The 26,983-nt window shown below is 39.8% G+C and overlaps 2 protein-coding genes across 3 annotated transcripts; one reads left to right on the top strand and one right to left on the bottom strand.

Annotated features, from left to right (window-relative positions):
* The first annotated feature begins 3,383 nt into the window (after positions 1–3,383).
* On the top strand, positions 3,384–20,628 carry LOC110047465 (PDZ and LIM domain protein 7-like). Of its 2 annotated transcripts, XM_020753216.2 has the most exons (10): positions 3,389–3,600; positions 3,690–3,841; positions 6,325–6,612; positions 7,661–7,761; positions 7,896–8,003; positions 8,834–8,941; positions 9,074–9,464; positions 10,534–10,714; positions 17,625–17,861; positions 18,345–20,628. In XM_020753216.2, the coding sequence occupies exons 1-10, from the start codon at positions 3,499–3,501 to the stop codon at positions 18,429–18,431; spliced, it is 1,755 nt and encodes a 584-aa protein (XP_020608875.1). In that variant the 5' UTR covers positions 3,389–3,498; the 3' UTR covers positions 18,432–20,628. The 2 variants fall into 2 exon arrangements, with proteins under 2 accessions (XP_020608874.1, XP_020608875.1); XM_020753215.2 differs by lacking the exons at positions 17,625–17,861; positions 18,345–20,628 and adding an exon at positions 14,518–17,005 and having other exon boundaries at positions 3,384–3,600.
* Positions 20,629–21,933: 1,305 nt separating this feature from the next.
* LOC110047519 (uncharacterized) lies at positions 21,934–23,814 on the bottom strand. Its single transcript, XM_020753271.2, has one exon. The coding sequence runs from the start codon at positions 23,640–23,642 to the stop codon at positions 22,035–22,037; it is 1,608 nt and encodes a 535-aa protein (XP_020608930.2). The 5' UTR covers positions 23,643–23,814; the 3' UTR covers positions 21,934–22,034.
* Positions 23,815–26,983: the final 3,169 nt, after the last annotated feature.

The following is a 26,983-nucleotide window of genomic DNA, read 5'->3' as shown; positions in this document are numbered from 1 at the left end:
AATAGGCCAGACCAACAGTAAAAGCGTTTTATAATGTCCAATTCAATTGCAGTTGCGTAGACGCCTGAATTCTTCAGCTTACCACCAAAGAAGAAATGTCTTTCTTTTCTTTGGGTCAAGGGAGACACCGTAGTAAAGTACTCCTAAGGAACCAACAACAATAACTATAATTTATTTGTATCTCATCAAAAAAAGTATTTATATATAATATGTTTAACGAGAACCAAAAGTAAAAGGGCACCTAAAAATAACTACAAGAAGCTAAACTAGATAAGGTGCGTTGGATTAGTGATCCAAGATTACTCAGATCATGGTGCATCAAAGGAACAGATGAATCTACTCTGGTCACGGGTTTATCTGCTTCTTTGATGCACGATGATCTGAGTGATCATGGAACACTGATCCTGACACAGATCACCCCAAAGGAACGCACCCTTATTTAACAAAAGGTTCTTGTCATTGTGATGAATTCGTCCATCTTGCGACTTGGTCCCGAGTTCATCTCGACCTATCAGCAGGCTCAATAAATGGAGAATATGAACTGAAGAAGAAACCGACACAACGTGGGGTGATTTTTTTGAAGGTGTACTGTATTTCGGCTGGCCAAACCAGCCTTCTTCAGGTACAATGAGAATTTTACATTGGGACTTGCTTTTATAAACCAGCAGGATCATCGTTCCGGTTGCTTGCTTTAACATTTTAATAAATGGCCACGTGGTCAGTCTCTCGTTTTTTGGAATTATGATTTATCTTTAGTTTGCTTCTCTGGACGCACCGCTTCACCTGCTGCTCTATTGATATCTCATTAATTGTCAGTTCACTAAGACAAATCAATGCACTTGGAGTTACTTGTTAAAAACCTGTTAAGGTTTCGATGGAGATACTCCCATCAATCTCATCTATTGAACTAAGTGATCGTTTTGCAACTGTTAAAATTACCTCAATAATTGCTAAAAAGGTAAAAAAAAATCCACTTCAAGATTTATGTGCAGAGGTTATATTGCAATCCATTTGAAGACGTGGACTTTCAGTTTGTGGCCTTCTGTCAAATACAGAGGTTTCATAACACACTTCATAAACTACGTCAGTTTCATCAGTCCCGTACGTTTCGGCTGTAGTAATCCTCTTTAAGTCGGTTGGTTGGTCGGTCGGTTGGTCAATCAGTCATTCTCACGCTTGGAATTTCTCGCCTTGTCTCAGAAGAAAATTGGTGAATAATGTGGTAATGTGCTAATAATGTGAGCCAAGAAGGTCTCATCGTGTCTGCAGAGTCCCCAAACATTTTGTGGACTTTGTTTTAGTCTAAGTGCCTAAGGCATGAACTATTGCAGTTTAAGGACCGTTTTATAAAAGAGAGGGTGTGATAGTGTGTTACAACACGATCCGTTATAGTTTAGGACCCTTTTTTTAATAGAAGGGAGGGAGTGATTATGTGCTTATTTATGTATAAGAATGTATAAGAATGCACGTATAAGAATGAGCATGAATGAATAAGAACATGTCTGAGTATGTCGTAATTTATGCGTCCATAGTCAGTTGTGACATGTAACTCAACGGTTAGGATCTCTTTGTCAAAGCGTTTCTTCTGAGTTCTAAACGCTCTTCTTGCGCTGTATATGTTAAAACAAACAACCCATATTCACCATATATATACACAGTAGCCTGGCTGAAAAACTTTGAGTTCAACACATGAAATGGTTCGCCTAATGGCTAAATGGCTGGCTAGAAACAGGTTTGAGTAGACGTCACATTTTCTTTGCATGAATGGAAAAAGGCGCTTTGGATGGCAATCACCGAACTTTTGGTGTTATAATTTCCCATTTATTTTTCTTTTCATCGAATGTCATCTTGTTCTCTAAACTGCCGGAAGCAGCAGTCCATAAATAATGGGTTGCCATTGAAAGCCGGAAACAAAGTAAAAATAATGTATCTCACTTTTGTAGCAATCTCTGTAATCTATCAGTATGGCATGCAAAGTACATCGAATGGAGTAGCTGGCCAGGAAATTAATTTACCTTGATTTGAAGGAAGAGATCTTAAAACGATTTCTTGATCAACAAATATAATGTAAATCTGCTATGCGTAACTCACAGCCAAAAGAAAATCAACAACGACTCAAAAACAGCAACCGTGCTATACACGTTCCTCTTTCCAAGCCTCCAGTCGTGGCTCGTTTCCCACCGAATACAAACATTATTCATAGTTACCGTGAATAGACGACTTTCGATATATTAAAATTCCGCATGGCAGTGAGGCTTACAGGACACAAACAAAAGAAATTGAATGACCATGTGTATTCGTTTCTTTTATTTTTGTCCTCTAGTCCTCACTATCAAGCTGAATTTCATTATATCGAAAGTGGCCTATTGGCCATTTCTGAGTTGCTTTTACCTCTGTTTCAAAACAAGTCTTGGTGCACAACCTTTCAGATGGAGATGAGTTTTTTCTTGCACGTTCATTGTCTTGCAAATCAAACTCATTTCCATATGAAAGGCTGTGCACTAGAATACGTTTTGAAAGAGAGATAAAAAAGCAACTCGGAAATAGTTTGTTGGGAATATTAAATTCTGACTTCACTAACACGAGATTTTCAATGTGATTAGTCAAGAGACTGTTATAGTCTCTTGGAATGGTTAATTGAGGATGCGTCAGTCCGTCATTCATTCATTCATTCATTCATTCATTCATTCATTCATTCAGTCAGTCAGTCAGTCAGTCAGTCAGTCAGTCAGTCAGTCATCTGTACTCATCTGATTCAGACGAACATGAAGACTGACCGACCTGGAATGACCTAAAACTCCCGCCAAAACCCTAAATTCCTCAAATGTGCCATTACACCCCGCGGGGCGCTCCATCATGTCGTCAGAATAATAAATTATATTTAATTCATCCCTCAATCGTCAGAAATTTCATTTTCTGCAAACGGGATTTAATTTTATATTTCCTGTATGGCCAGAGAAAGATCCTTGAGTCCCTGCGTTCTCTTTTTACAGACTGGAGTATTCTAACCGCTTAGCAAGATATTACGAATTTATCCTCAGTGTGACGTAAACCATCCTTGTCCATCGCCTCATTTCCTTCTTTGGATTTCAATCATTCCGGAAAAAACACGACAAGAATTTTTATGCGTGACGTTAGGTCGCTTTGTTTACAAATGAGTTCGTAATACAAAAATGCCTTTTTAAGAAAGTGCTCTCCTCAAATATTTCGTGTTCTTGATAAGATAATTTTTTTTTTATGTTTTTACAACGAAAACAAGTTAAACTTTTTTGGGTAGAATATTTTTGGATCGTCCTCTCTCTCCAAAAAGTTCCGTGGGTGTGGCCAAAACCAATCAAGTTCTATTACTATCAATCCATTGTTCATGGACCAATCGGAATGTCGCTCCACCCGCCGCTCGGTTGTGTGAGCTGTGTGGATGGCTGTGATGTTTTTCCTGTAATCCGGAGAAGTGTTTTGTAGAAACAATATTTCGAGCCTGTTCTTGAGTATTGAGAAATGGCCGGCACCACGTACACGGCTGCGCTCAGAGGAGGTGGTCCGTGGGGTTTTCGACTACAAGGTGGCAAAGATTTCGGTAGTCCATTGGCCATATCAAAGGTAGAGCCTCGACAAGAGTGCCTGCTGTTGATTTCTATGGTTGTGTTCGAGTTTTCTGATCGAGTTTTCCATGCTCTCTTTCCATTCAGGTAACACCAGGCTCCAAAGCTGGTGTTAGTGGAATAGCATCAGGGGATTATGTCTTAGAAGTGAACGGGTTTTCATCGGATAACATGACTCACTTCGATGCTCAAGATGCCGTTAGAAGGGCAGGGCAAAATCTCGACCTACTTCTTCAAAGGTAAGTAAGCTAACGAGAGAAATAACTACATTTGCAACAAAATAAATAGTGTCACTTTGCATTTGTCTGACATTTCTGCTTTTCTCCGCTCTCTCTTTGAAAATATTGCATTGTTAACCTCTCATCGACGTGCCGTGTATTCAACGATTACGGTGAAATGGACAGTCGACTTCAACATTTTCGTATCGTACGTGTTTCACCTAGATCGATCTGTCGCACCAGGGGATAATTATACTTCTATATTTGCACGTCCTTGACGAGGGGAAAACGATTTCCTTTGAGCGGAATTTTATTTCGCTTTAGATGCCCATAAATGGTTCCATTCCTCCACAGTGGTTACGTTCGGAAAGGAATTGTTCGGCATATAAAATCAGCGAGAAGTTTTGGGTGTTGATGTAATTCGATCATAATGCGGCTTACTTGAGATGCAGCGTAGCTAAGCTTGAATGTTGACTCAGAATTCTGACAAATGTTTGCAAATCTAAGAGCTTTGCTCGTTCTGCACATCTTTCTCTCGGGGCAAGTTGTAAAACGGGTCGAAGTTATTGTTTTCATAGGTTTCTTTCTCCATTGTAACGCTGGAGACTACTCGAGCGGAACGTTGTGGAAAGTGAAAACTATGAAGCTCTTTTAGTTGCGGGAAGTAAAATAATTTCTAAGTGACATTTGTCTTCTTAAAGGCAGAATTTACGTTCCTTGTGATTGAGTGCTAGGTCAGAAACAAGCGAGCTGTAGTAATTTATTCGTGTTTAGAAGTTGATGTAAATTTCATTTGGTTTTGAATTGCAAAGATGTTGTTTCTGATCGATCCGATTAATTCCGGTTCCTGAAGAGTGTGTTTTATTTAAAGGGTCATTGAGTCTTCTAACCAGTAATTATTGTTTCTTTCACGATTTATTACGATTTAAGAAACAAGTTCGAAAAGTGTCAGCGGATGATTTATAACTTATCCGCTCATCAAAAGATGAAAATTGCGCTTCATGAATATATCTTTGACTATGATTGATTCTAGAACATGTCAATTCCTTGTTTGGTATTCTTGTGCCAAAAGAATGCGATATTTTTGGAAGAGTTGTACAATGAAGAGAAATGCGTTCTAAAAATACTCTTGTTTATTGGAGAAACATGTAGCGATAATGTAACATTTAATTTATTTTGCTTCTGTAAGAAGTTAGGCTTGTTATTTGTGTAAATTTTTTCAGTGATAAACATCCCTTTGTTTATAACTCGGCTCTGTAGTTGTTTCGTTAAAAGGGGTTGTTCAATTGTTGGAGTCGAGCCACTTAATTAAACCATCTGCTTGCTAAGGATTTAAATTTTGGCTGTCAAATTGTCAGACTTAAAGCAAGTCTTCTCAATAGTAACATGTAGTCCTTGTCAAACTCCTTATTTTACTCCACTTTGTTACAAGTGGAGTAGAACATTATTATTTTCTTCAGACATTTCATTGTATATTGCTGTTCAAATTTACTTTTAAGCTGAAAAACATTGCTTAGGCACTGTGCAATACCCGACTGTGCCTAAATATATACAAACTATTGTCCCAAAATCTCATTTAGCTGCCTCCTTTGGTCATCACTAACTACTACATGTAAACTCAAAAGTTAAACAGTGTACAAAATACTAAGTTACATGCACTGCTGCTTATCCAGGCTAAGAGAGGTTTGTCTCTCCCAGGTTGGATTGGAATACATGGGTTCATTCCATCGGGATTATCTTTGTTGGGGGTGGTGAATGGTCCTTCAAAAACCATGGGTCTTGCAAAATTTTCTTCAAATTTCACACATCTCTTAGTCTTGTTTCCTAGTTGTTATGTGTGTCTCACAGTCTTGATTTTTGCACAAAGCTGTCTCAGTCTCGATTTTTCTGTTTGGTTTTGTATATGATGACTGAACATGTTAGAGTCTGAACGTCTCGTGGTCACATTTTAAGTACTTTGAAGTCTCGGTCTCGCAATTTTAAAAGGCTAAAATGTTTCGGGCTCGCAAAGAAACACACCAGTCTTGCCTTCTCGCATTTACCATTCACCACCACCTCTTTTGTTGCAGTTTACTGTTGATCACTTTGGCTGTGGTACAGATTATTCTTTGTTTTACCAAGGTCTCTGTTGTAAAGGGATTTGTTATTAAATCAAGGTGTCACTGTGTATCTTTGTGCACTGAATATCGTTTAAGATACAACACAACAAAACTACCTAGCACTTAATTCCTGGACATCTGAATCTAAAACCATTGCCATTAAGAGACAATTTCTTTCACACACATCTCCAGTTCTAAGCAATACAAACACCAGTATCTCAGAGGTGATGAATTTGATTCCCATTACAGCCTGAATTTTTTTTTCGGGCCTTCATTTTGTAACTGCCTTAGTTATGTACAAAACTGCGATGATCAATCATGTCTCCATATTTCTTTCTCCCCAGTTCAAATATGTGATCTTTCATATATTCATTTGTAAAAAAAACAATTTTGTTCTATTTATAGGAAATCAGGTCCCAAAACAATTGAAGTAACAGATGTAGTCCACTCAGCAAAGGTTGATCACAAATTCAATGCAATGGCAAAGCCTTTTGGGGCATCGTCTTCACCATCTCAGCTCTCACAGCCTCAAGCTGCCACAACTGGCCGCACATCTCCAGCAGGTGGTGGAAGCTCATGGCAACCACCACCTGTTCAGGCACAGCGTGCTCCTGCTTCAAGAACTGGACCTGTGGGTGTGACAGCCCAGCCAGTCCCCCCACCACCAGCTCCCCCCTCAGTTTCACAGTCCAGGTGAGGAAATACTATTTGTCCATAATGTTTTTTTAAAAATCTGCTGCAGACTGATACTTCATCAAATTAAAAATGGGCTGCTACCATAGCATATTTTTCTCGACAGCTGTAATTATAGATAGCTGATAGCAAATATGGGTTATTGGGCTTTTGTTGCACTACGTAATATTGCTGAGGGTTATGTTACAGAATAATTATGTCACTTGCAGTTTTCTTGGCAACTTAGGAAGCTGATTGCTTGCAGAAATGTATATTTTCACATTTTTGATTAGAGGCAAAAAACATGGGAAAGAGAATACACTCAGGGTTTTAGGTAAGGGCCGACTACTGGCTAATGTCATCGGGTAAAAGAGAACAGTCTTAAATCTGGCTCCAATTTCACTTGAAAACAAAGACTTGGGCTAACTTTGGAGGCAAGAAAAGCCAGCTGGGCTTGGAAATGAGGCAGCTGCCTGAGCGCTGGTGCCTAGGCACCAAGATAAAATGGTGTGTTCTGCTACTCCAAATAATGAAGTACTATTAAGTGCCTGAGTACAAGGGGATATGGGCTGTGCCTGAATTCTGGTGTGAGTACTTGATAAAAAGGTGTATTCACATTAGTGCCCTGTGAGAATCGTACTCTGGCACAGTGCTCAGGTACCAAGTGTGAACATAGCCTTAGTGTTTTCTTATCTACTTTCCTGTACACCAGGATTTGATGAACACTGTCGATTACTGTATCAATGGCCAAATACTGTAATCATTACTGTAATACATATTAGAGGTAAAACTTTGGTTGTGCTAATATTGTCCAGGGAGATGGAGCTCCTGTATCGGTGGTGTCGAATTTCTTGGGTATGTTATTTGTTATTGATGTCTTGTATTGGTAATGGTTTGGTTTCTGTTCTGTTGGTTGTCCAAACTTATCAGTAAATCAAAACTGTCATGCTGCTATGCATTGAGAAAACCATTGTTGAACCTTAAGGTGTAAACATTCATACATTGGAGTGGCAAATTTACAGCAGGGGTGAACCTTTCTGTAATCTTGTGTTTTAACTTTGCGGTCTAGGGGAGGCTATGATCAAACGGACAGAGGAGTGCCCAGACCCAGCCAAGATGACAGAGATCTTGCTGACCGTTTTAAACTGAACATAAGTGATGATGGGGATGGTAAGTTCTTGAATTTCCCTTCAAGTGATAAACAATAATTTCAATGAACACAACCTTGAAACAAGTGTGAAACCAAAAAAATTCTGAGAAAAGCCTTGACAGTTCAAGTTCTGAACACAATTTTTTTCAATCAGTGGCCTTTGCTGACGAACCGCCAACTTGGGGGCATCCTCCAGATCCAAAAGTCCAGTCCAAATCATTTAAGTTACTTCAGAGACACCTTGATCACCAAGAAGAAGATGGTATGTAAAGAACATTTTATCATTAGTGGAGCGTTCATGGAACAACTCTAGTCTTCTCTGCTGTGTAATGCTGGAAAAAGACAATTACTTGTCAAAGACTGCTTTCCTGTGCAATGTTGTTCTTGTACCTGGTTCAAGTACAGTATAGAAAATCAGCTTATATAACAAACCCAGGTAGCTTTTTCATGTGATTAGGGGTGCCTGAATGCCCACTGTGCGGAGACAAGTGTGGATGTTGCACACAGCTCCTGGTACAATCAACAATCTCTGATGATTTATCTACATTTATCTGATGATGTGCTACAGTGAAATCCAGATTTGTTAAACCTCCAATGGAAAAGAAAATTGGTTTCAAAAATTAGGTAGTTTGAGAAAATGAGGGTAAAATTACAGTGTTAGACTGAGGAGAGGGAAACGACTTTTGGCTCAAGTTATTGAGTTTGGTTCAAAAATTCTAGGGTTTCTGAAATTGGGATTCCCCTCCATGCTAACTTAATATAATGAACAGCTCTGACCCATTAACTCAGAAGAACAGATATGACTGAAATGTCAAGACTAACAGAAACTGTTAATGTCTTTGACAAGTGTTGTTGCTTCATTTCACTTGAATATCATTAATAAGTGACTTGACTGTGCAGGTACAATATGTATGTATGTAGTCAAACACCAGATACAGGTACAGTACTGTATGTGGTGTTGGACTTTAAATGATGCTGTCCAAGTTCAAGCCCTACGGGATTCATTAGGTGGTGTTCTCGGGCAAGACACTTTTCTCTCTTGAATAGTGTTGATTGTCAATGGCTGTAGCATAATCAATTGTTTTTTTCCAGATCTACCTCCCCCTCCCCCAGAAGCCTTTCATGACCCAGATGATGATGATGAGAAGCATGTACAATCTCGAACATTCAAGATGCTTCAAGACGCTGTTGAGGCTGGAGGTTGGGCTGTTTTTGCTTGATTTTTAACTCAGGCTACATCTACATGTATCTTTAATTCTGACTTATATCCTGTTCGGTGAGGTGTCTCTGCTAAAACTTTGACAAAGGGTCTATATATACTTTCTTTATTAGAAGCACCAGGGAGTGTCTTTGATAGGCCAAAAGGAGACCGTCCCAAACCATCCAACTCTGCGCTTCCTAAAATGTACAGACCAACCCCGCCTGTAATAAAACCTGCCCACAGTATGCCTGTAGCTCCACCAGCTCCAGTCATGGCACGACCAGGGCAGCCCCAGCCTGTCGCTCTCCCCGGGATGGTTCAAATGAGTCAACCTGTTGCACCACCTCAACCAGTCCGTAGTCCATCACAGAAGCTGCCATCATCTGCATCTCCTGCAGCAGTGTCCCCCACCTCCTCACCAGGCCAACCAGAGTGGAAGAGGACGCCCACTAAGCCTCCTCCTTCAAATCCAGTTGAGGAGACAAGAACTCCTTTCTGTGATGCCTGTGGAGAGGAAGTCTTGTAAGTTATTTAGGTCGACAAGATAAGAAGATGCATTTGGAAAGAAATTAAGTTCACAGTTACCAAATTGAAATGTTAACCATGTTGCATCCTGTTGATTGCCAGCTGAAAAAGGTGAAAACTTGTCCAAGAAATATACTTCAGATTGAAAGGCTCCCCATACTTTTCCAACCAACGTTTGCCAATAAGAAATTACAGCTTCTTCTCAGCCTGGTGTGAGAGGTGCTTGACACAGGCTGCCACTTTTCTGTAGCATGAAGAGACTAGGAGTTTTACCATTCTCACTAGACAGGATGCTAGTCCATCACAAGTTATTTATCCCTAGTGCTATCAATATGTTGCCATTTTTTGGCAGATTCTTCATCAATTCACCAGTTGACATAAATATTTTCTACATCTGGCTCAGTTGTTCAGAGGAGTGCTATTCACCAATGAATAACTATCCAGTGTATAGCATAATTTGTGTTGTTGCTTTTATCCACTTGGTAGTGATTTATCTGGTGGAGACCATTATCCACCCTTTGGACAACTGGGGATGGGTCAAGAAAACAAACTGACCTGTCCTGTGTGAGCATAAACACACAGCCAGGGCTTGAACTGTTACATCTGTGCACTAACCATTTGGCAACCACCATCGACTCTAGATCAAACAGTCCTGGTTCGAGCCCTGGCAAGGGACACTGTGTTGTGTTCTTGGCTAGAACTGTTGGTCTCAATTGCCACTCTCCACCCAGATGTATAAATGGGTAGTGGCAAATTTAATACACCTAGTGGCATCATGCTACAGAATCTGGGATAAGCTTTGACCTTATGGGTCACTTGGCTCGTACGTAGACTTTACCTTACCTTTTAATAGGGTGTGTTCTGGATGAGGAGCAATAATCAAAGATCTTTCAGATCAAGGCATATGAAGGAAACTGATGAATTCTTGCCCAGAGTGGACTTGTCAGTTCCTTTGATGCACCACAGATCTTGAGCCAGATCCTGCCAAAGGAACACACCCATAGACTTTTAACAACATTATAACTTAACTTCACTTACTGTAGCATTTGCATGATGCATGTTTCAGTGGACCTTTTGTGAGTGCAATTGGCAAGGCATGGCATCCGCACCATTTTGTCTGCGACGGATGTGGGGAGTCACTTCAGAACCAGGGCTTCATTGAAGAAGGAGGAAAGCTTTACTGTGAAAAGGACTTCAATCAATATTTTGCTCCTCATTGCGACACTTGCAAGCAGCCTATAAGTGGGGTGAGTAAATATTGGTTTTGTTATTTTTATGTTCATGCAGAATAAAAAATGTTGGCGAAGGGCACAAGATCTCCACACAAGCAGATGAGACTGAAACATATCTTGTGGTGTTTATTTGATTTACAGCTGAGTCACTAGAGTGAGAATTATTAGGAAAATGTTATGAGACTAAGTGGAAAGTGGTTCAGATTTCTTCATGGAGGTTATTCGTAACATGTGCCAGTGAATGTTTCTCTTTCTTTCTTGGAAACATCTTTTAAAAGAAAGTTCACAGTTTTAGCAGCCCAACCAACTAGGAAATTTAAGAACAAATTTATTACAGGATACTCTTGTGTGTACTTCTAAATTCTTTGACTTTTTATGAGATGGAAGAAAGTCTCCAAGATTTTACATTTTTCAGTCACTGTACATGGTCACTGTCGGCAGGTAGGTTGAAATACATTAAGTAAAACAGAGGATGTTATTTGTAGCACTAAAGTTTCTTGTGACTTTTGCGGTGGAGTTTACAGATATACATATATAGAAGAGTGATTCTTATAATTCAGTTTTCCCAACCTTTGAGTGGAAATATAATTTTGAATTTTTAAATGAATAGTTTCCCTCATATATGTAGCTGGTAAGGTGAATCAGTCGGCAATTGTCCAATTAGTTGGAAGAAGTGTTGTTTGATTGTCATAACAATCATGGTCTGAGGGATACTGTTGGACCTGCTGAGTTATGCCAAGTTCTGTGATCAGTTTTAGGATTTCACTTTGGTATACATATTGTTAGTCATTATCCTACTGAATGTTTGAATCCAAACCCTTTGCCACTTGCTATAAAACTGTGTGTACTTCAGCGATCGGGAAAATATTGCGCAAGTGTCCTAGACATTACATTCAAGATCATTTTATGAGTTCACGTATGTTTTGAAACCTCCTTCCCACATAGCCGTCCCCCGAGTTTGGCCGAGAAGTGTTCTCTGAAAGAATTGTTACCGAAATGGTTTCATCCGGTCCGTGTTTCAACTTTTGTGGTTGTTGCTCATCAAGCACAATGTAACAAAATGATTTCCAAGACCAGCCTTGAAAAGCTGACGATTTTTGGAAGCACTTGACACATTTGTCACATAATACTGTGTACATTGTTTGTACAACCACCAATCATATTCTGTTTAAAAGGGGAACCAGTGGTGTGCGTCATGTTTAGAGAATTTGCATTTTGGTCAGTGTCTAATCTGGCATATGTATTGCAATAATACACAAAAGTGCTTAATTCTCCTAACGAAAACCAGTTGTAAACTCAAGAGGACATCAAACTGACAATAAAATGATGAGAAAATCGCTTTGTCATAAATTCAATTTCATTCTTGACCTTCATTCCATTCCATTGTGCTAAACCTCGCACTCCAACCTCTCTGATGTTTTTTGCCTTAGTTTCACTTTTAAGAATCTAAAAAGGTCAACCGAAGCTTCATGGAACTATTTGTCAATAAATTGTGCTCGAATTGTGATATGAAGGGGTCTTCATGTTGTTTACTTCAATTCTCACCACTGGTTTCCTTGAAGTTGCACAAAATTCACATATTTAGTAGAACACCAGCATTCTCACAGTCCTTTGCGCTAAATAATGGACTACGTACACTTTTACGTTATTAGGTACAATTGTATATTCACACTTTGCTGTGATTGGTCGAGGCCTCGTTGGACGTGGCTATTTATCACGTGGAACGTCATCCACGTGACCTTGTGAATGATCACATGTGTAATTACATGATTACTGTAGATACATTTGAAGAAATTATATAAGAAGAAATAATTTCTTTTTTGCTTAGCTGTGTAAATCTTAAGACTGGAACATTCCTGATACACAATGCAATAAAAGTGGAAATATGATTTCTGAATTTTGCAATAATTATTGTACACATACGTATACCATACGTGTATATTTGCAAAGTTTTCTTGTTTTCAAAGTGCTTTGAATTTTAGTATCGTAGCTTAGGAATTTAAGCAGAATAATGTTAAGACATGACATACATGCAGTGTTTTTTCGACGTAATAGAGAGTAATGCTACTAGGAATTAATCGTTGGATGTTGTCCTGCAGGAATTGTAACGCGAACTTTTACAATATGAAAATCATAGTGAAGTACTTTTTTAGTGTAGACTGTGTTTAACCCAAAGTATAGTCTTGTATTGTGGAATTAATAAGACTGCGTTTTTGTGCAGAGTAGCTATGGGCATGTTCACATGCAAAGAATAAAAATGCTGTATACATGAATGTACTCGGCAAAATAGATGACTTTTGTGAAATTATCAATGAAGTGTGTAGCAACCAGCTGCTGACAAATTTTGTAATATAGACTTTCCGTAACCAAAGCGATAGGGTTGGTAGAAAGAAGTCGAAAGACGTCAATGCATAAACCAGCACCCAAACAAACAAAGAAACAAACAAACAAACAAACAAACAGACAGGCAAACAGATAGACAAACACAAAAACAAACAAACAAATTAAGAAACAGAGAAGTATGCAAGTAAGATATCAAACAAACAAGCAAATTAACAAACACGCAATCAAACAAGCGCACCAAGCAAAGGACTCAAAAGTTTGATCAGTACAACAGAATCAGAGTTTTAATGTTACATCAAACTGTCTCGTCGGGCGACAGTGGGGGTCATGGTCGAGGTTCTTTATTTGTATGTTTCTGCTTCAACACTAGCACTGCACTTAGAGTAAGATATGACACCTGCAACTGCACTTGAAAGTTACTCCTAATTTGGCATGCTGGAATGGTACAGAGTTGACTGGATTTATTGATGTATGGTCATTCAAGGCAAAGGTTGATGTGAAGTGGGAGGAATCCTTACAATCTTTGTAATCACTGGAGTACTTTTCTTGAGCCCATGACTGAATCGTTTGTGGCCAGTGGCTAGTGTACTGCGAAGCGTGTTCCAGCAATTATGTTGTCTCATGAAGATGGCTGTTGGTACTGACCTCTCGAGCGCAACGTTCTACCCAAATGTAGTAATCAACAGAAGAAGAACCAAAACAGTTAATTCAACGTTTACTTCCCAAAAGTTACTTGCAACTCGATCCACACTCATCATCACAGCTAGAAAAGCCTCATTCATGCGCTTATCACAATGTTAAAAAGACACAAGCTGTAAGGAATAATAATAAACGGTCAGCGGAAAGCATGTTAAGATCTGTATCAAGGCATGCCTCATTTTAACGTCTCACTAATGTCATGCTCCTGCACGTTATGGCAGTCGAATGTTTGATGCACTTAATTGCAATAAAACTATCAAACCTATCATTATTATTCCTATAACTTCCAGCCCGACCAAATTCGTGACGAGTTCATTGTTATTCCCCCCCTCCCCAACTGATGGTCACTTAAGACTCGAGTGGAAACGTTCAATACTCGTTAAATGTCTTTGGTTGTTGTTTTTTTTTGGGGGGGGGAGGGGTGGGGTTGCAATTTTCGCGCACCAGTAGTAATCGTTCAAAGACCCTGATATGGAAGTTTTCGTCCAAATCTTAAACGTGTCTTGAAAGTGGGATGACAGTTAACTCGAGACGAGAGATGGTTGTGGTTGGCAGGGCGTGTAATTACTAAAAGCACGTCTAAATTAATTGCAATAACTGCACCTCACCTGCACCGCACTGCACGGCATCACCGAAGGTTTCTTCGTGAAAGTTTCAGCAAGTTCTTTCAGGGATCGCTCGGCCAGACTTCGGTGAGAGTTCCGTTAATCTTTGCGTAGTCATGGTAACAAACTTAAAGGACGTGATGGTATGTGTGTATTTTTCTAAATTTTCAGCCCAAGAGCCTGCACGCGTGTCCGCCACCGGTACCTCCCCCCTCAAGTGCAATGTTGAAGGCCATTCGGGAGGCGTCCATAAAATCCAAGAACCCTGCGGAGGCCGCTGTAAAATCCAAAAATCAACAGCGCGTGAACAAAGCGCTGACCCTGAAAAAAGACCCACAAGAAAGTCACTCTAGATGGGGGCGGAATAACTCGTATTCTTCTTACCCCACCCCTGTGTACGGAATTAGTTACCCTCGAAGAAGTAGCAGCAGCTCTGATATAAACAGCAACTGGCCGGCCTCTTCGGGCATCAGTAATGTAACAAGTTTAGGATCGTTGGAGGTACCGACCTCTGAACCCGGAATGGGATCCATACGCGATAAAGTTGTGGCCTTGAAGGAGGCTCTGCGTGAAGCCACCGAACGCCAGGGCAAAGCCAAAGAAGGAATCCCAGAAGCCAACAAACGCTTCCAAGACGCGAAAAAGTTGTTAGCGAAACTCGAACGCAAGAGATTTATAGCTGAGGATAAGGTTATGAAACTCGAAGAGCGTATTCGCTATCAAGAGGGAAGGCTGGATAGCAAGTACAGAGCAATGTCAGAGAACTGGCAAATGAATCACAAGATCGAGCAAAAGAAATCCGAAGACTTACGAAACATCAGGAACATTGAGTACGAACTGACAGAAGTGAAAGCTGCCAGGGAAGCGTCCGTGAAACGCGTCCACGATGCCACGCGCCGCGCTGTGCTTGTCCAATCAGCGCATCAGAAAGCGGAAGACCGCAGGCGTGAGCTGGTCACGCGCAAGCGCAGTCTTCAGGAGATGTTGGAGATGTACCACAAGCGAATCAAGGAGCTGAGGAACAAGACGAGAGATAAATCAGCGCAAGTAGAAGACAAATTCCTACGGATGAACCTAATGGAAGACTATATAGCTGACAGGAAGGATCGGTTTGCAAGGGCAGAAAGAAGGCTACTGCCTTTAAAGATTTATATTAATCAACTGCATGATTCCTTAGAGCAAGTGAGAAATGAAACGCGGCATGCCGAGTATATTTTGGCAAACTGTCAACAACGGCTTAAAGGACAAAAATACACTTATTATCCATACGATAAATAGAAGGATAAATTTGACTCGTGTGTTGTGTCTCACATTTACGGCCATGGATCGTCTCTTTTGTCTAGAAAACTAAAATTTAAGCATTTAGATAGATCTAACTTGTTCAAATCGATCTTGAAGATCAGGAAATAATTTTTTATTGGGTTGTTGGACGTCTTTTGACTTTTTTGGATGACACGTAAAAGGGGTCCGTAAACGATGGAAGAAAAGTAATTAGAAACTTTTGCCAGCTGCAAACATTATCATGTGTTCCCTGTAGTACATATAATTGGATTACAGGGACCCAGTTAAGGCATTTGAGTTATTTTGGCCACGTATGAAAGTTACCTTTAAATTGAAGGAGGCCTGAAAACAATATTTTACTAAGATAGAAAAACACCAAAGAGATAATAATAAACCATGAAGGATCAAGGATCGTCGGAAGATTAACACGGTTTACAAACGCATGCGCATACCATGACGTAGCTCCTTTATGTCGTATCCACATCGCAAAAGTCGTTCCTGTGAAAATCTAGTCATTTTACGATTGAACTTGGAAAACAAGTTTATACTTTTAAATGACTTTACGGTTCTTATATTTTCTGCTGGCTTGCGCCATGCAATCGTTCAGTGTTCAAATGACAGGCCGTCTTTAGTCTAACGTTTCGAAATACCTAGCTTATTGTTAGTTGTTCACAAGTAGCTGTAAATATTCGTATTACTTTACTTCACCCGTAGTAAAGTAGATAAAATTATTAGTAAAAAGATAACGTTTTTTCACTGTTGGCAAAAACTGGTGACCAGTGCAGTCTTAGGGAGTTTTTTATTATTTAAATTTTGTAGGTGCTGCATCGATGTATAACATTTGCACAGGTCACTTTAAAATCAGTTTTATATTTTTAACGTCCTGAGAGTTCTTTTTTTTTAACAAATTACACAAATAGGTAATTCTAGAAGAGTGCAGAAATTATCTAGTAGACTGAAAAAGTGTAGGCTCATTTGAATGAAGCATAGAATATTTTACCTACTTACACAAGTAGTTTTGTAGTTGTTGAAAAGCTAGTAATGTGGATTAGTGTTAAAAGGTACATTTTCATCATTTTTCGTGCCGATGACAATTAGATGTATTCAAAGTGCTCAATCATGTTTTAAACTTGTTTTCCTGAAATCTCGACAGTAATTTATTTTTTGCTATCTGCAAGATGCATGTTTTCGTAAATAACATTTATATTTTCCTGCAAGAAATAATATATAATTTTTAAAGTGATGATATTTACCCAGCAAATACTATTTATTTTTGGCTTCGTAAAAGAAGGATCCTATTTTTTTGGCACGTTTAATAATGCATTGCTTTTCTGTAACGAGTCAATTATTGCTGTTCATTAAACTCAGCTTTTCACAATTCCAGAGTGACCATTGCAAGCTTCAGTTCTGTAGTTGATTTGATCGGAGCGGTTCGGCAATCTTCGTAAGTCGTCGGAACATTTCCGGAGAGTATAACTCACTCGCATTTTTGGTATCTTTGGACATGAACGTGCACGAAATATAAACTGGTTGTGGAAAAGAAGCAAACGATGAAGCTAAGACTTCTTCCATACGTACTCGTCACGCACCACTACTCCGTTGTCACGCAACAGTCTCCAAATTCGATGTAAGTTCGGCAAATTATACCTCTGTTATCTAATGACCTTTCGTGTTGTATTGTGCTTGATGACACAGTGCAGGATCGGATCCCATTTGGACTAATTTATCGTGCAATACCACAATGTGTCTCCCAACTGTCTGAGACGGTATGCCCTTCTTCGCATAGAGAGAACATGAACCGTTCGTATTCTAAGGCTTTAACTTCGAACCTCGTAAAATGCTCCCTAACTAAATCGATTTTCCGGTTACAAATTCACGCTTAGGTTAACTATATTTCACGTACAGAAGTGGAAACGTGACACAGTATGGACTTGGGTTACATTGTTACGAGGTCACGTTCGAGTAGCGCTCGCTTAATGACCTCTTACTTTTCACAGCCTTGTGTTCAAGCGGTTGGCAAGACTTTCCATCCCGAGCATTTTATCTGCAGTCACTGTGGTAAATCCATCGGGTCTGAGGGCTTCAATGTTGATCGAGGAAAACCTTACTGCGAAGAGGATTACAAGAAACTGTTCTGTGTGAAATGTAGTCTGTGCAAGCGGCCGATCGGCGGCGGAGAACGATGGGTGGAGGCCATGGGTGAACCTTGGCACGCTTCTTGCTTTAAATGTCAGGTAAGATTTCATGTACGACTACATCAATTGTCCTCCTATCACATCACATTGAAACCCAACTAAGTCGCTGAATCTTTCTAATTTTGTTTTGTAAAGTAGAACGCAAGACCTTTTTGTCGACCATAATTGTCGGACCGGATATGACGGCTGTCGTAACGTCACGTAATATATCGAACACGAAAGACCGTGGTTGACCACATTTTCAAATGCCGAGAAGAGAGTTGAAAATACGATGCGCAGCGGATTTTTTTTTGACGAACTTCGAGGTACTTTTGGAAATGTGGTCAAACACTGTCCTGAGTGTTTGATATATCTTCGCAATCGAAACTAAAGCTAAGGAGAAAACGGAGAAATACAGTCGTAAAATTCTATGCCAATTAACATGAGATATCCAAACACCGTCACAGTCATAATTTCCTTTGTTTAAACTTGATGAATTAATGAATGAAGTTTGCAATAAATAATAAATGCTTTTTTTTACAGCATCCAGGTTGCATCAAACATCTAGAAGGAAATCAATTTTATCAATATGGCGGCAGGCCTTACTGTGTGCTGCACGGCGCTCCTTAAATCACTTCAATGGAAAGGAAAGCAAGGGGTTATCTCTGCCTCACCCTACCCCTGCTAAAGAGTAATAAGCGTTATTAATTTGCATGATAATTTTCACAGCTTGTAATAAATTATGCAGATACGAATTGGGGCATCAGGTCGATTTGTAATCTGTATGTGATAATTGAACTTTTGATAGGTAAGGTTTTAATTATCAAACTAAAACAAACTCAAAAAAGGTAATGGTATAATGTTTGTATAACTAAGTGTAGTTTAATCAGATCTTTTTATAGTTAAGTCAACAAAGTGTAGTTAAGGTATAATCAGACTAAGGGAGCATCAGCCGATAAACGAAGCTGCAATCTTCAGATGTCAAATTATTTCATAATTTTTCTTTGCTCCTTGTGAATCGTTCATTATCCATCCGAAGGGCTTCTTTGAGAAATCAGTGAGCCCGCAGTTGTGTAATTTGTTGGTTAGCGGGGTTGCCATGCGACGTAGCGTATTTTTGCAGTAAGATGACATCAAGGCACCCCCCGGAATGTGCTTCGATGGCGTTAGAAAACTTTAGAAGGAAACTTGACGTGAAGAAGATTTTGGTTTGTACATGTTGATGCTCCCTCAAAAAAATCTTGGTCAGAGAATTTGAATTTACAGTGTTGCAGCAACTGTTTCTAAAGTGAGCTGGTAGAACATTAATGTTAGTTTGGTGATCAAAGTTTTAGCTTAGTTGGTGGGGGTATAGGGCTGTTAACAGAGCTCGGGTTTTCTTTTGATGTCTTACAAGTATTTGTTTTTCCTTTTTTTGTTTGTTTGTTTTTTTTGCGACAATTACAAAACAAAATGCTCAAATTTCAATGCCATGTTCGGCAATACAAAATCCCGTTTGTTGTTCCTGGAGATTTTTATAGGCAGGTACCTATTCCACCTTGCATTGACATCATGCTGCAAATCTCCTAAAAATTTTCGACCCAAAAAATTGCTTGAGGCAATTGTCTCAAAAGCGAGTCAGTTGTCTCAAAAGGACCAGTTACGTCATGGAAATCTAAAGCCAATAGAATTTCGAGTAGGTAATAAAGTAGGGTGACCTTTGTAACAAGCAAACATTGGACAAGGCTCGGTTCAAATAGATATTGATTTGACTAGAGTAGTAATTTATGTTGTTTTTCCCTAAGAGATGACAGTTAATATAAATGAATTCTGGGTGTTAGGATATGTAGGTAGTTAGAATTTACCCAATAGTCTATATGATTTTGAACGGAAGGCGAGTGTCCAAGAAATTTCTTAATGTTGCTCAGTCAGAGGCTGGTTAGGTGCATCGAAACAATTATAGGTACAAAAAACACTGCTTTTCCCCTTTCACTCCCACAGTGGCCACGTTCAAGTTGATAAACTTCGAAGTTAAATCTTGCGATGCTGTCAAAACGACAGGTCCTCTTAAGAGAAGTGCCCAGTAGCTTTTCATTTCATAAATGGTCACACACTAGTATTTCATTCACAGACCTTACAGTTGGAACAACGTTACTTTGCACAGCATAGTAACTGGTACTGTACCACGTTAAAATACTGCTCCATAGCTTTCATTTGAATGGTTACACATTTGGGTTTTATCAACAGACCTAAAGTTAGAACAACCTTGTGCAGAATAAAAATAAACGTTACCACGTGAAAGTACTACTTAATAGCTTTTATTTGAATAGTTACACGCCAAGGTTTCATCTACAGTTCTTAAAGACAGAGCAACCTTGTACAGCGTAATTAAAAGTATCAGACTAAGGTGCCGCTCAAAAGCTTTCATTTGAATGGCCACACGCTATGGTTTTATCCACATTCTTAAGTTCAGAATCCCCTTATTGACGTGGAAGTGAAAGGGCTGGAAAGCGCGCTGCCAACTAAGTGGGTTCTTTTTTGAACTAATAGTAAACATAAGATAAGCCCGCGAGAAACATTGCTGTTTGACGTATTTCTTAAAATTTAACTTTAATCTGGGGCTAGCGAGGAAATTTGCCGGAAAGAAGAAATGCCGAACTGCTGTAGACGGGTTTATGATCAAGTTGATCATGTTTTTCCAGTAAGCTGTAATTAGTTTCTGTAGTCAAGATGACGAGGTTATTCTATAGTTTTGTAATGCGTGCATGTCCAAATTAAGGCAAGTAGTTTTTCTCCAAGAACGAAGACTTGGGTCTATATTTCTGTAATAAAGTTACAGTTCAAAGAACGCTGTGTCAAAATGGTTTATGTGGGTTTGTTTTATGTCCATACTGCGTCCGTCGAATAACTGATTGGTATTAAGTTAGTGTTGGTCTGATTTTGCTCTACGACCAGTGAGGTCTGTTGACGCTGAGTATTGATTGAAAACAAAAGGCTTGGTTAAAAGAGCTTGGCTGTGCATTCTCTCTCCTGTGAAAATTGAGAGAAATTGTCCCTCGTGGGAAGGTCACCCTCCATACTGAGGCACCCCGGGTAAAAAAAAAAATTGTACTTTTAACTGTATCAAAAATCGGAAAATGGCCCGGGAAGGAGGAGAGGGAAGGGTAGGAGGGAGGTAGAGTGGTGTGGTCATGTAACCCTGGGTGAAGGGCCACTCTTGACTTCCGTGTCGAGCCAACACTTTCAGTGTAACCACTTACGTGACGTAAGCTATTTTTGACTCGCAAAAGACGGAACATAAAGAATGTGCCAATTCTGGACTAGTCGGGAGGGAACTTTATACATATAACCGTGATATAAACGCTTAGTTAAAGATGTACCTGGGGTGGGGGGAGGTTGCCCTCCTACCACACACAATCTCCATGCACCCTTGCCTTTTTGCTGCTTTGTGATAATTGTTCAGACCAGTATGACTACCGTTTTCTTCATCTCGTCGATCGTACCGAACGTAACGATCACAGGCTACGGACCACTAAGGTCTATAAACTTGAGTCTAAACTAGGTCTTGGTGGGTTGATGTAAACTCAATGTTTCCCATACTGCATTTGGCTAACGCCAACCTCTTTCCCAGGGTCTCTCATCTTGCCGCCTTCCCGTGTTTCTGGTCATGCTCAGTGAAAAAACCTGTAAAACTCACCAGAGACAAAACAAATAAAACAGAAAGCTTAAAACAATGCAATATAAAGCACGAAAACAGCGTCTCCGAAACAAAAAAAACTTCAGAGGTTTTCACACCGCGGTAAAGACTGCGCGTGGGAGGCGCGGTGGCCTTGTGGTTAGTGCGCTCGACTCCAGTTCGAGCCCTGGCCGGGGACATTGTGTTGTGTTCTTAGGCAAAACACCTTACTCTCACAATGCCTCTCTCCACCCAGGTGTATAAATGGGTACCGGCGAACGTTACGCTGGGGAGTAACCCTGCGATGGACTAGCATCCCATCCAGGGGGGAGTAGAAATATTCGTAATCGCTTCATGCTACTGAAACTGATGGGCCACTTGGCTCGTATGCAGACTTTGCAAAGCCTTTTGTAAAGTTCTAGTTTAAGAGTTATGCAAGCGCTGTATTGCAACAGAAATGATAGGAATAACGAAATATTAACGTTGATAGATATACTGTTTATTATTTTGTTTTAAAGGCACTGGGGTTACAACTAATTTATTATCCACAGTTATTGTCGAAAGTGATAATTTTTTTTTTAAGTCCCTGCATCTGAAGCAAAGCGAACAGATTTATTTCCCGTGGTTTGTTCATCTAGCTGGGTTTGTTGTGACTCAATATCTCCCGAGGGACTCTGAAAGATGAACTCTCCAGTAAATGTGTTTTTTTTCCTGCGCGCATGCGCTGTGCGTGGGTTCATTAGAGGCCTGAAAGGATCAACACCAGCGCTTTGTTTGACGCTCATCTGTTGAGTCTGTGAAGTGTTCTCGCTTTCGCTTTCCTTTCGTATGGTGTTGTCCCGTTGAATCTCCGTGATGCTGCTCCTTCTCTGTTGTCCAGCGATCGTAGCGCCCTTTGACCCGAAGTCTTTTGACTGTGCAGAAGTGTCTCTCTTTTCTTTCGAATTGGTCACCGCTTTTGCCATGGAGTTTTCGATTAGCGACGGGTCGGATTGTGACCTCCTCCTTGCATTGTTTCTCACACTTAGCATTCTGTTGACATTAATGGTTTTGCGCGCGATATTTCTAAACGTGTGCCTTCTCTGCCCCTGTGTGGATGCTTTTGCGTCTTCATCATAACCTTTCGATTCGCTTGTCGATTCATCGCCGCCTTTATTTTCCTCGTTGTTCGTCACGTTTCCTTCCCCTAGAGAGATCGGTTTGTGCATGTTATGTATGGCCTCTGACGAGAGCTGTCCTTTCTGTTTCAAGCCTTTGAGCAAAGCTGTTGCTATAACAGAATGACCAATTTGTCGAAATTTGCCTTTGATTCTGAGTGTCTCCTCCATGGTCAACGTGGCAACTTCATCCGCTTCCGAATGGGCACGCCGTCCCCTCGGCGTAATCGGATGAGAGGGAAGATCGCAGGGGACAGATCGAGCCCTAGAGATCGTCGTATCAGCCCTACTTGGAGCGATCGGGCTTAACTTAGATGGCGACCGTGCGTTATAATCTACTTCAGTATCTTTACTTGCGCTCAACGGCCTGTCAAGTAGCGGGGTTTTTCTTTTCACCGAAGGGCTGCACTCTAGTGGAGGTTCTGGCGTTTTGATAATGGGTAGAAATCCACTTTTGTCACTGTCCTCGGAAACCGGCCGTTTCCCGGCGTAAAATGCCGGGGCGGAAATTTTTCCTTGTGAAAATCCTTTCTCCCCAGAAATTCCTGGTGGAATATTTGGCTGCCTTTTAGGCAGTTCAAGAACGCTTATATTACGTTGTCGCGAGTTAGTCGAAGATGTTGACCCGTTCTGTTTCGTTTGAAATGAAGTTCTCATTGAAGATGTTGGCACATTAGTGCCGTCGGAGTCAAGTTTATTTGTACAACTTTGCTGAACGCTCGGCCAAGCCACGCTGCTCTTTGTTGACGGAGCAGAAACTTTTCGCAAATTCCTTTCAACTCCAGTACTTTCAACTGAGTTGTCCTCGACGGCGGCCGCTTGTACTTTCCTCCTTAGCGGCGCCCGAATCTGCAAGAGAGTTTCTTTGACTTTGGAAATCTCTCGAAGTTCTTTCTCTAGAAGTTTCTCTTCTCTTTGGTACATACTGAGTTGTTTTTGCATGGCTATCTCGTGCATTGTATTCCTGTGCTGCGCCACGCCATCTCGGTCCCATCTCTCGAACGCTTTTCCCTTTTGGCTGCTGTTCATCTTACAGTTAAAATATACAGTCGTTCTTGACGGCGCTGTTTCTTTAGCACTACACTGTCGGTGTGTGGATTTGTACACAAACACTCCAAATAGCGGATGCTGAAACAACAGAATGTCACTTCAAACTTAACTCTAATAACGTATGTTAATAGCTTTTGCAGCCATAGCAAACAGCCCCTTGGGAAAAGAACGTTCTGCAAAGGTTACAAAACTAATTAACGACTGAACCAGTGACTGCTTTTTTAATGACGAACACGGAAAAGTATTTCGTGCATATTTGAGGCCAGAACTGCTGTCTTACTGAAGCTGTTTTCCCGATGAGAGTTATCAGAATTACAGAGCTAATTGCAATAAATTGTAAACTTGTTAAAAAATTCTTATCTCTTTCAAGCCTCTATTAGTGTTTTAGTAAGCCATTTATTGTACGGCTGGTAAATAACTTCTTTCTGTTTATGCATCAAGCGGCAATTAAAATTGTTTCACAATCATTGAATTCTAACACCATTTTTTTACGTTGCGCTTGGATTAGTTTCCTAATTGTTAAATTTCCTGCAAATCATTCGATTCTTGCACAATTTTAATTGGCTTGTATCTCTGAAGCATGAACCCGTATCTCATAATTACCAGGTCTTCTCTTGCAAATGCAAAAAAGTTATGTACAGACTGAATGTATTGTTAAGTTAGTCGATAATTGACCGAGTAAAAGAAGTTTATCAACCAGGAGAAAACTGTAATATAACTATAAGTTTTTCCCTGAGTTCCTGTTTGGAAGTTCTAAACCATCTATCCGCTGTGTTGTTCAGAGCAACACGTTTTCACCTTTCAAGTGTCTCCTAAAGATTCTTGTATTCTTGTGGACTGACTTTAAGAATTACCGATACTTCAATTTGGACACTGCCGAAAGATCTGTTAGAAAGTCCAAAGTTTAATGTTCTGCTTCGAAAACTATCAAAAACATAAATATTTCTTTTATGCCAGTTTCGTTCCAGGCTGTCGGTCAATTTTTCGGTTCCGCAAAATGAATTCGTCATATATGTAACTTGCAATGTGGAAAATAGGTTTCACAGAGCCAACAATGAGACTACATTAACAGAACACGAACTGTAATGAAAGGATCTAATTGCTCAAAGGCGCCGCATAAAAGGCTCATCTTAAGCTTTGTGACATAAAAATCACTTTAACATTTAAATGTAAGCTGGAATGTATCTGTCGTTTTTTGCGCTATTTTAATGCTCTGGAAGAATAGAGTTGTTATTAGGCCTGTTGCGATTGTGCTCGTTAAATGCTGGATAGTTGCTCACGCATTTAGAAAAATGCTAAAAAATTGCAAAAAATTTAGCTGAAAACTGGGTTGCTACCTAAATTTAGAAAGATGCTACCTAAATTTCTTGATATTTTTATATGAACGTTGATTAAAAACTATATTTTTTGTTCTTCACAATAATTGCTAACATCAGTCAAGAAAAATAGCTTGAACAAGTTAGCTTTAAAAAGTTGCTCGCAAATGTGGGCGAAATTTAAGGACACTCTGTAGGAACAAAACACCTGGTTCTTTTGACGTATTTGCGAACGTTGTCAATTGGCCGTGTTCAAATAAAGATTATCTATTTATCTATCTATGTCTTCAAACTCCAAAAAGTTGAGAAACATTCAAGAAATTCGCATAAATTGAAGTTTTCTATGAAATTGTTGACTTTTTCTTGCTTGATATGTGCTCTAAAACCTATATTTTACTCAAGCGTTGCTTAGAATGCCTCTGACTTGCTCGAGGTTTCTAGATCCGTGCTCCAAAATGCAAAAAGTTGCCCAGACGTTGCCGCGCGCGTACAATCGGTGCAGGCCTACCCACAGATGTCAGGTATAGGATCTGAAGAGTTAACACCTCAAGGATTTGATCTTTCGTAAACCGGTTTTTCAATAAAACCCCCCTCGTGTTTTGCGAGGAAATCGAAACTGATCAGTTCCAGTTATAATCATTTGTTTTTATGATGTTTTCAAGTTAACGATATTATTTGATGTAAGAGAGGAAGAGTTATTGTTTGTGGTCATATTGATTGACAATATGATCACCGTAAAAGCTCTATGACGCTATTTGACGTAGGGCTTAATGCCAAAGAAGCGTGGGGGCGGAAGGGGATACGTTTACAGTCAATGCAGCATCGACCTCCTGGAGGTTTTTCAATTCATGTGTGAGACTTAAGTATTCAATTTTTGCACACGAAGTGAGGATCACAAATCTCTACTTTTCGTAAGTTAAAAAATTCTGAGCCCTTAGAGGAGCAGATCTGAGACGTTCTATTTTCAAGCGACAATCATCTACACATGGCCAGCGACAACGGTTGCCAAATGCCGGGATTTTTCAGATACAAATTAGAGAGTAACCGTAGTATTTTCAAGGCTATCCATAGAGCTTTTAGGCTAATCGGAGAAATAGGCTAATAAATCATTCCACATAATATAGCTGTACGGACTAGCATATGGTCTAATTTTAATTTTGCGGCTAGACTGTCCGCTTTTGTTTAGCACTGGCCTGTTTTATAGTTATTTCACTAGTTAAGCCACTTAAAGGCTTTCAAAAGAATTACATCCAAGAGATCAATTTCCGCAGTGATCGAAAGAAGCGGTTATTTGCTAAAGCGACGTGTGATACCAACTGTATAATGTAACGAAAATTAATTAATAAATGACAAATAAAAATGTTTCAGAATGTTTAGAGAGGAAACCACATCAGCTGAAGCTGGTTTTAAATTCAGGCCAGGTTTCCTCAGGAGGGAGGAAAATTAAAACCGGGCCACACTGACTGAAGCCGATCACTGCTCATCGCCGGAGCGCCAGCCGTATCTGAAAACATTTTTATTGCACCGCAAAAATTGAGTGAATTACTGTAGTTCATTAGAAGATGTACAACGTGGTACTTCCTCAGTGAAACACTGTTTTTTAACAGTGACACGTTCCCATGACATTATTTCCTTGTGGTCCTTCTGGCGTGTTTTTAGAAACTACAGAAGCGAAACCTTGTAAATGTGTAATCACTGAAAAAAGGAGGACAATTTCAAAGCCTTGTTAGCTTTACGGATTGCCTCATTTATTTGAAAACAAATTTTTCAATTATTTTAGACACTTACTGGGTAAGTAGCGTGACAAAATAATTTGTGAATGTTGTTTCGTCTTCGTGTGCTTCCCGAGAAAATTTCCTCCAGCACTGATTTCCTTGTACAAGAGTGCAAAGTTTCATTCAGCCTCTCAATGATTAAATTATTGTTCTATAATCTTTCAAACTGAAATTTATTAGTTTTTTTTTTTTAATTGAGGGAGATAAGAGACTTTAAAGATAAAATGTT

Source organism: Orbicella faveolata, unplaced genomic scaffold, assembly GCF_042242905.1.
Source record: "Orbicella faveolata isolate gen_17 unplaced genomic scaffold, um_ofav_v1 contig_46, whole genome shotgun sequence".
Classification (NCBI taxonomy): Eukaryota; Metazoa; Cnidaria; class Anthozoa; order Scleractinia; family Merulinidae; genus Orbicella; species Orbicella faveolata.
This window is presented reverse-complemented; position numbering and strand designations above follow the sequence as displayed.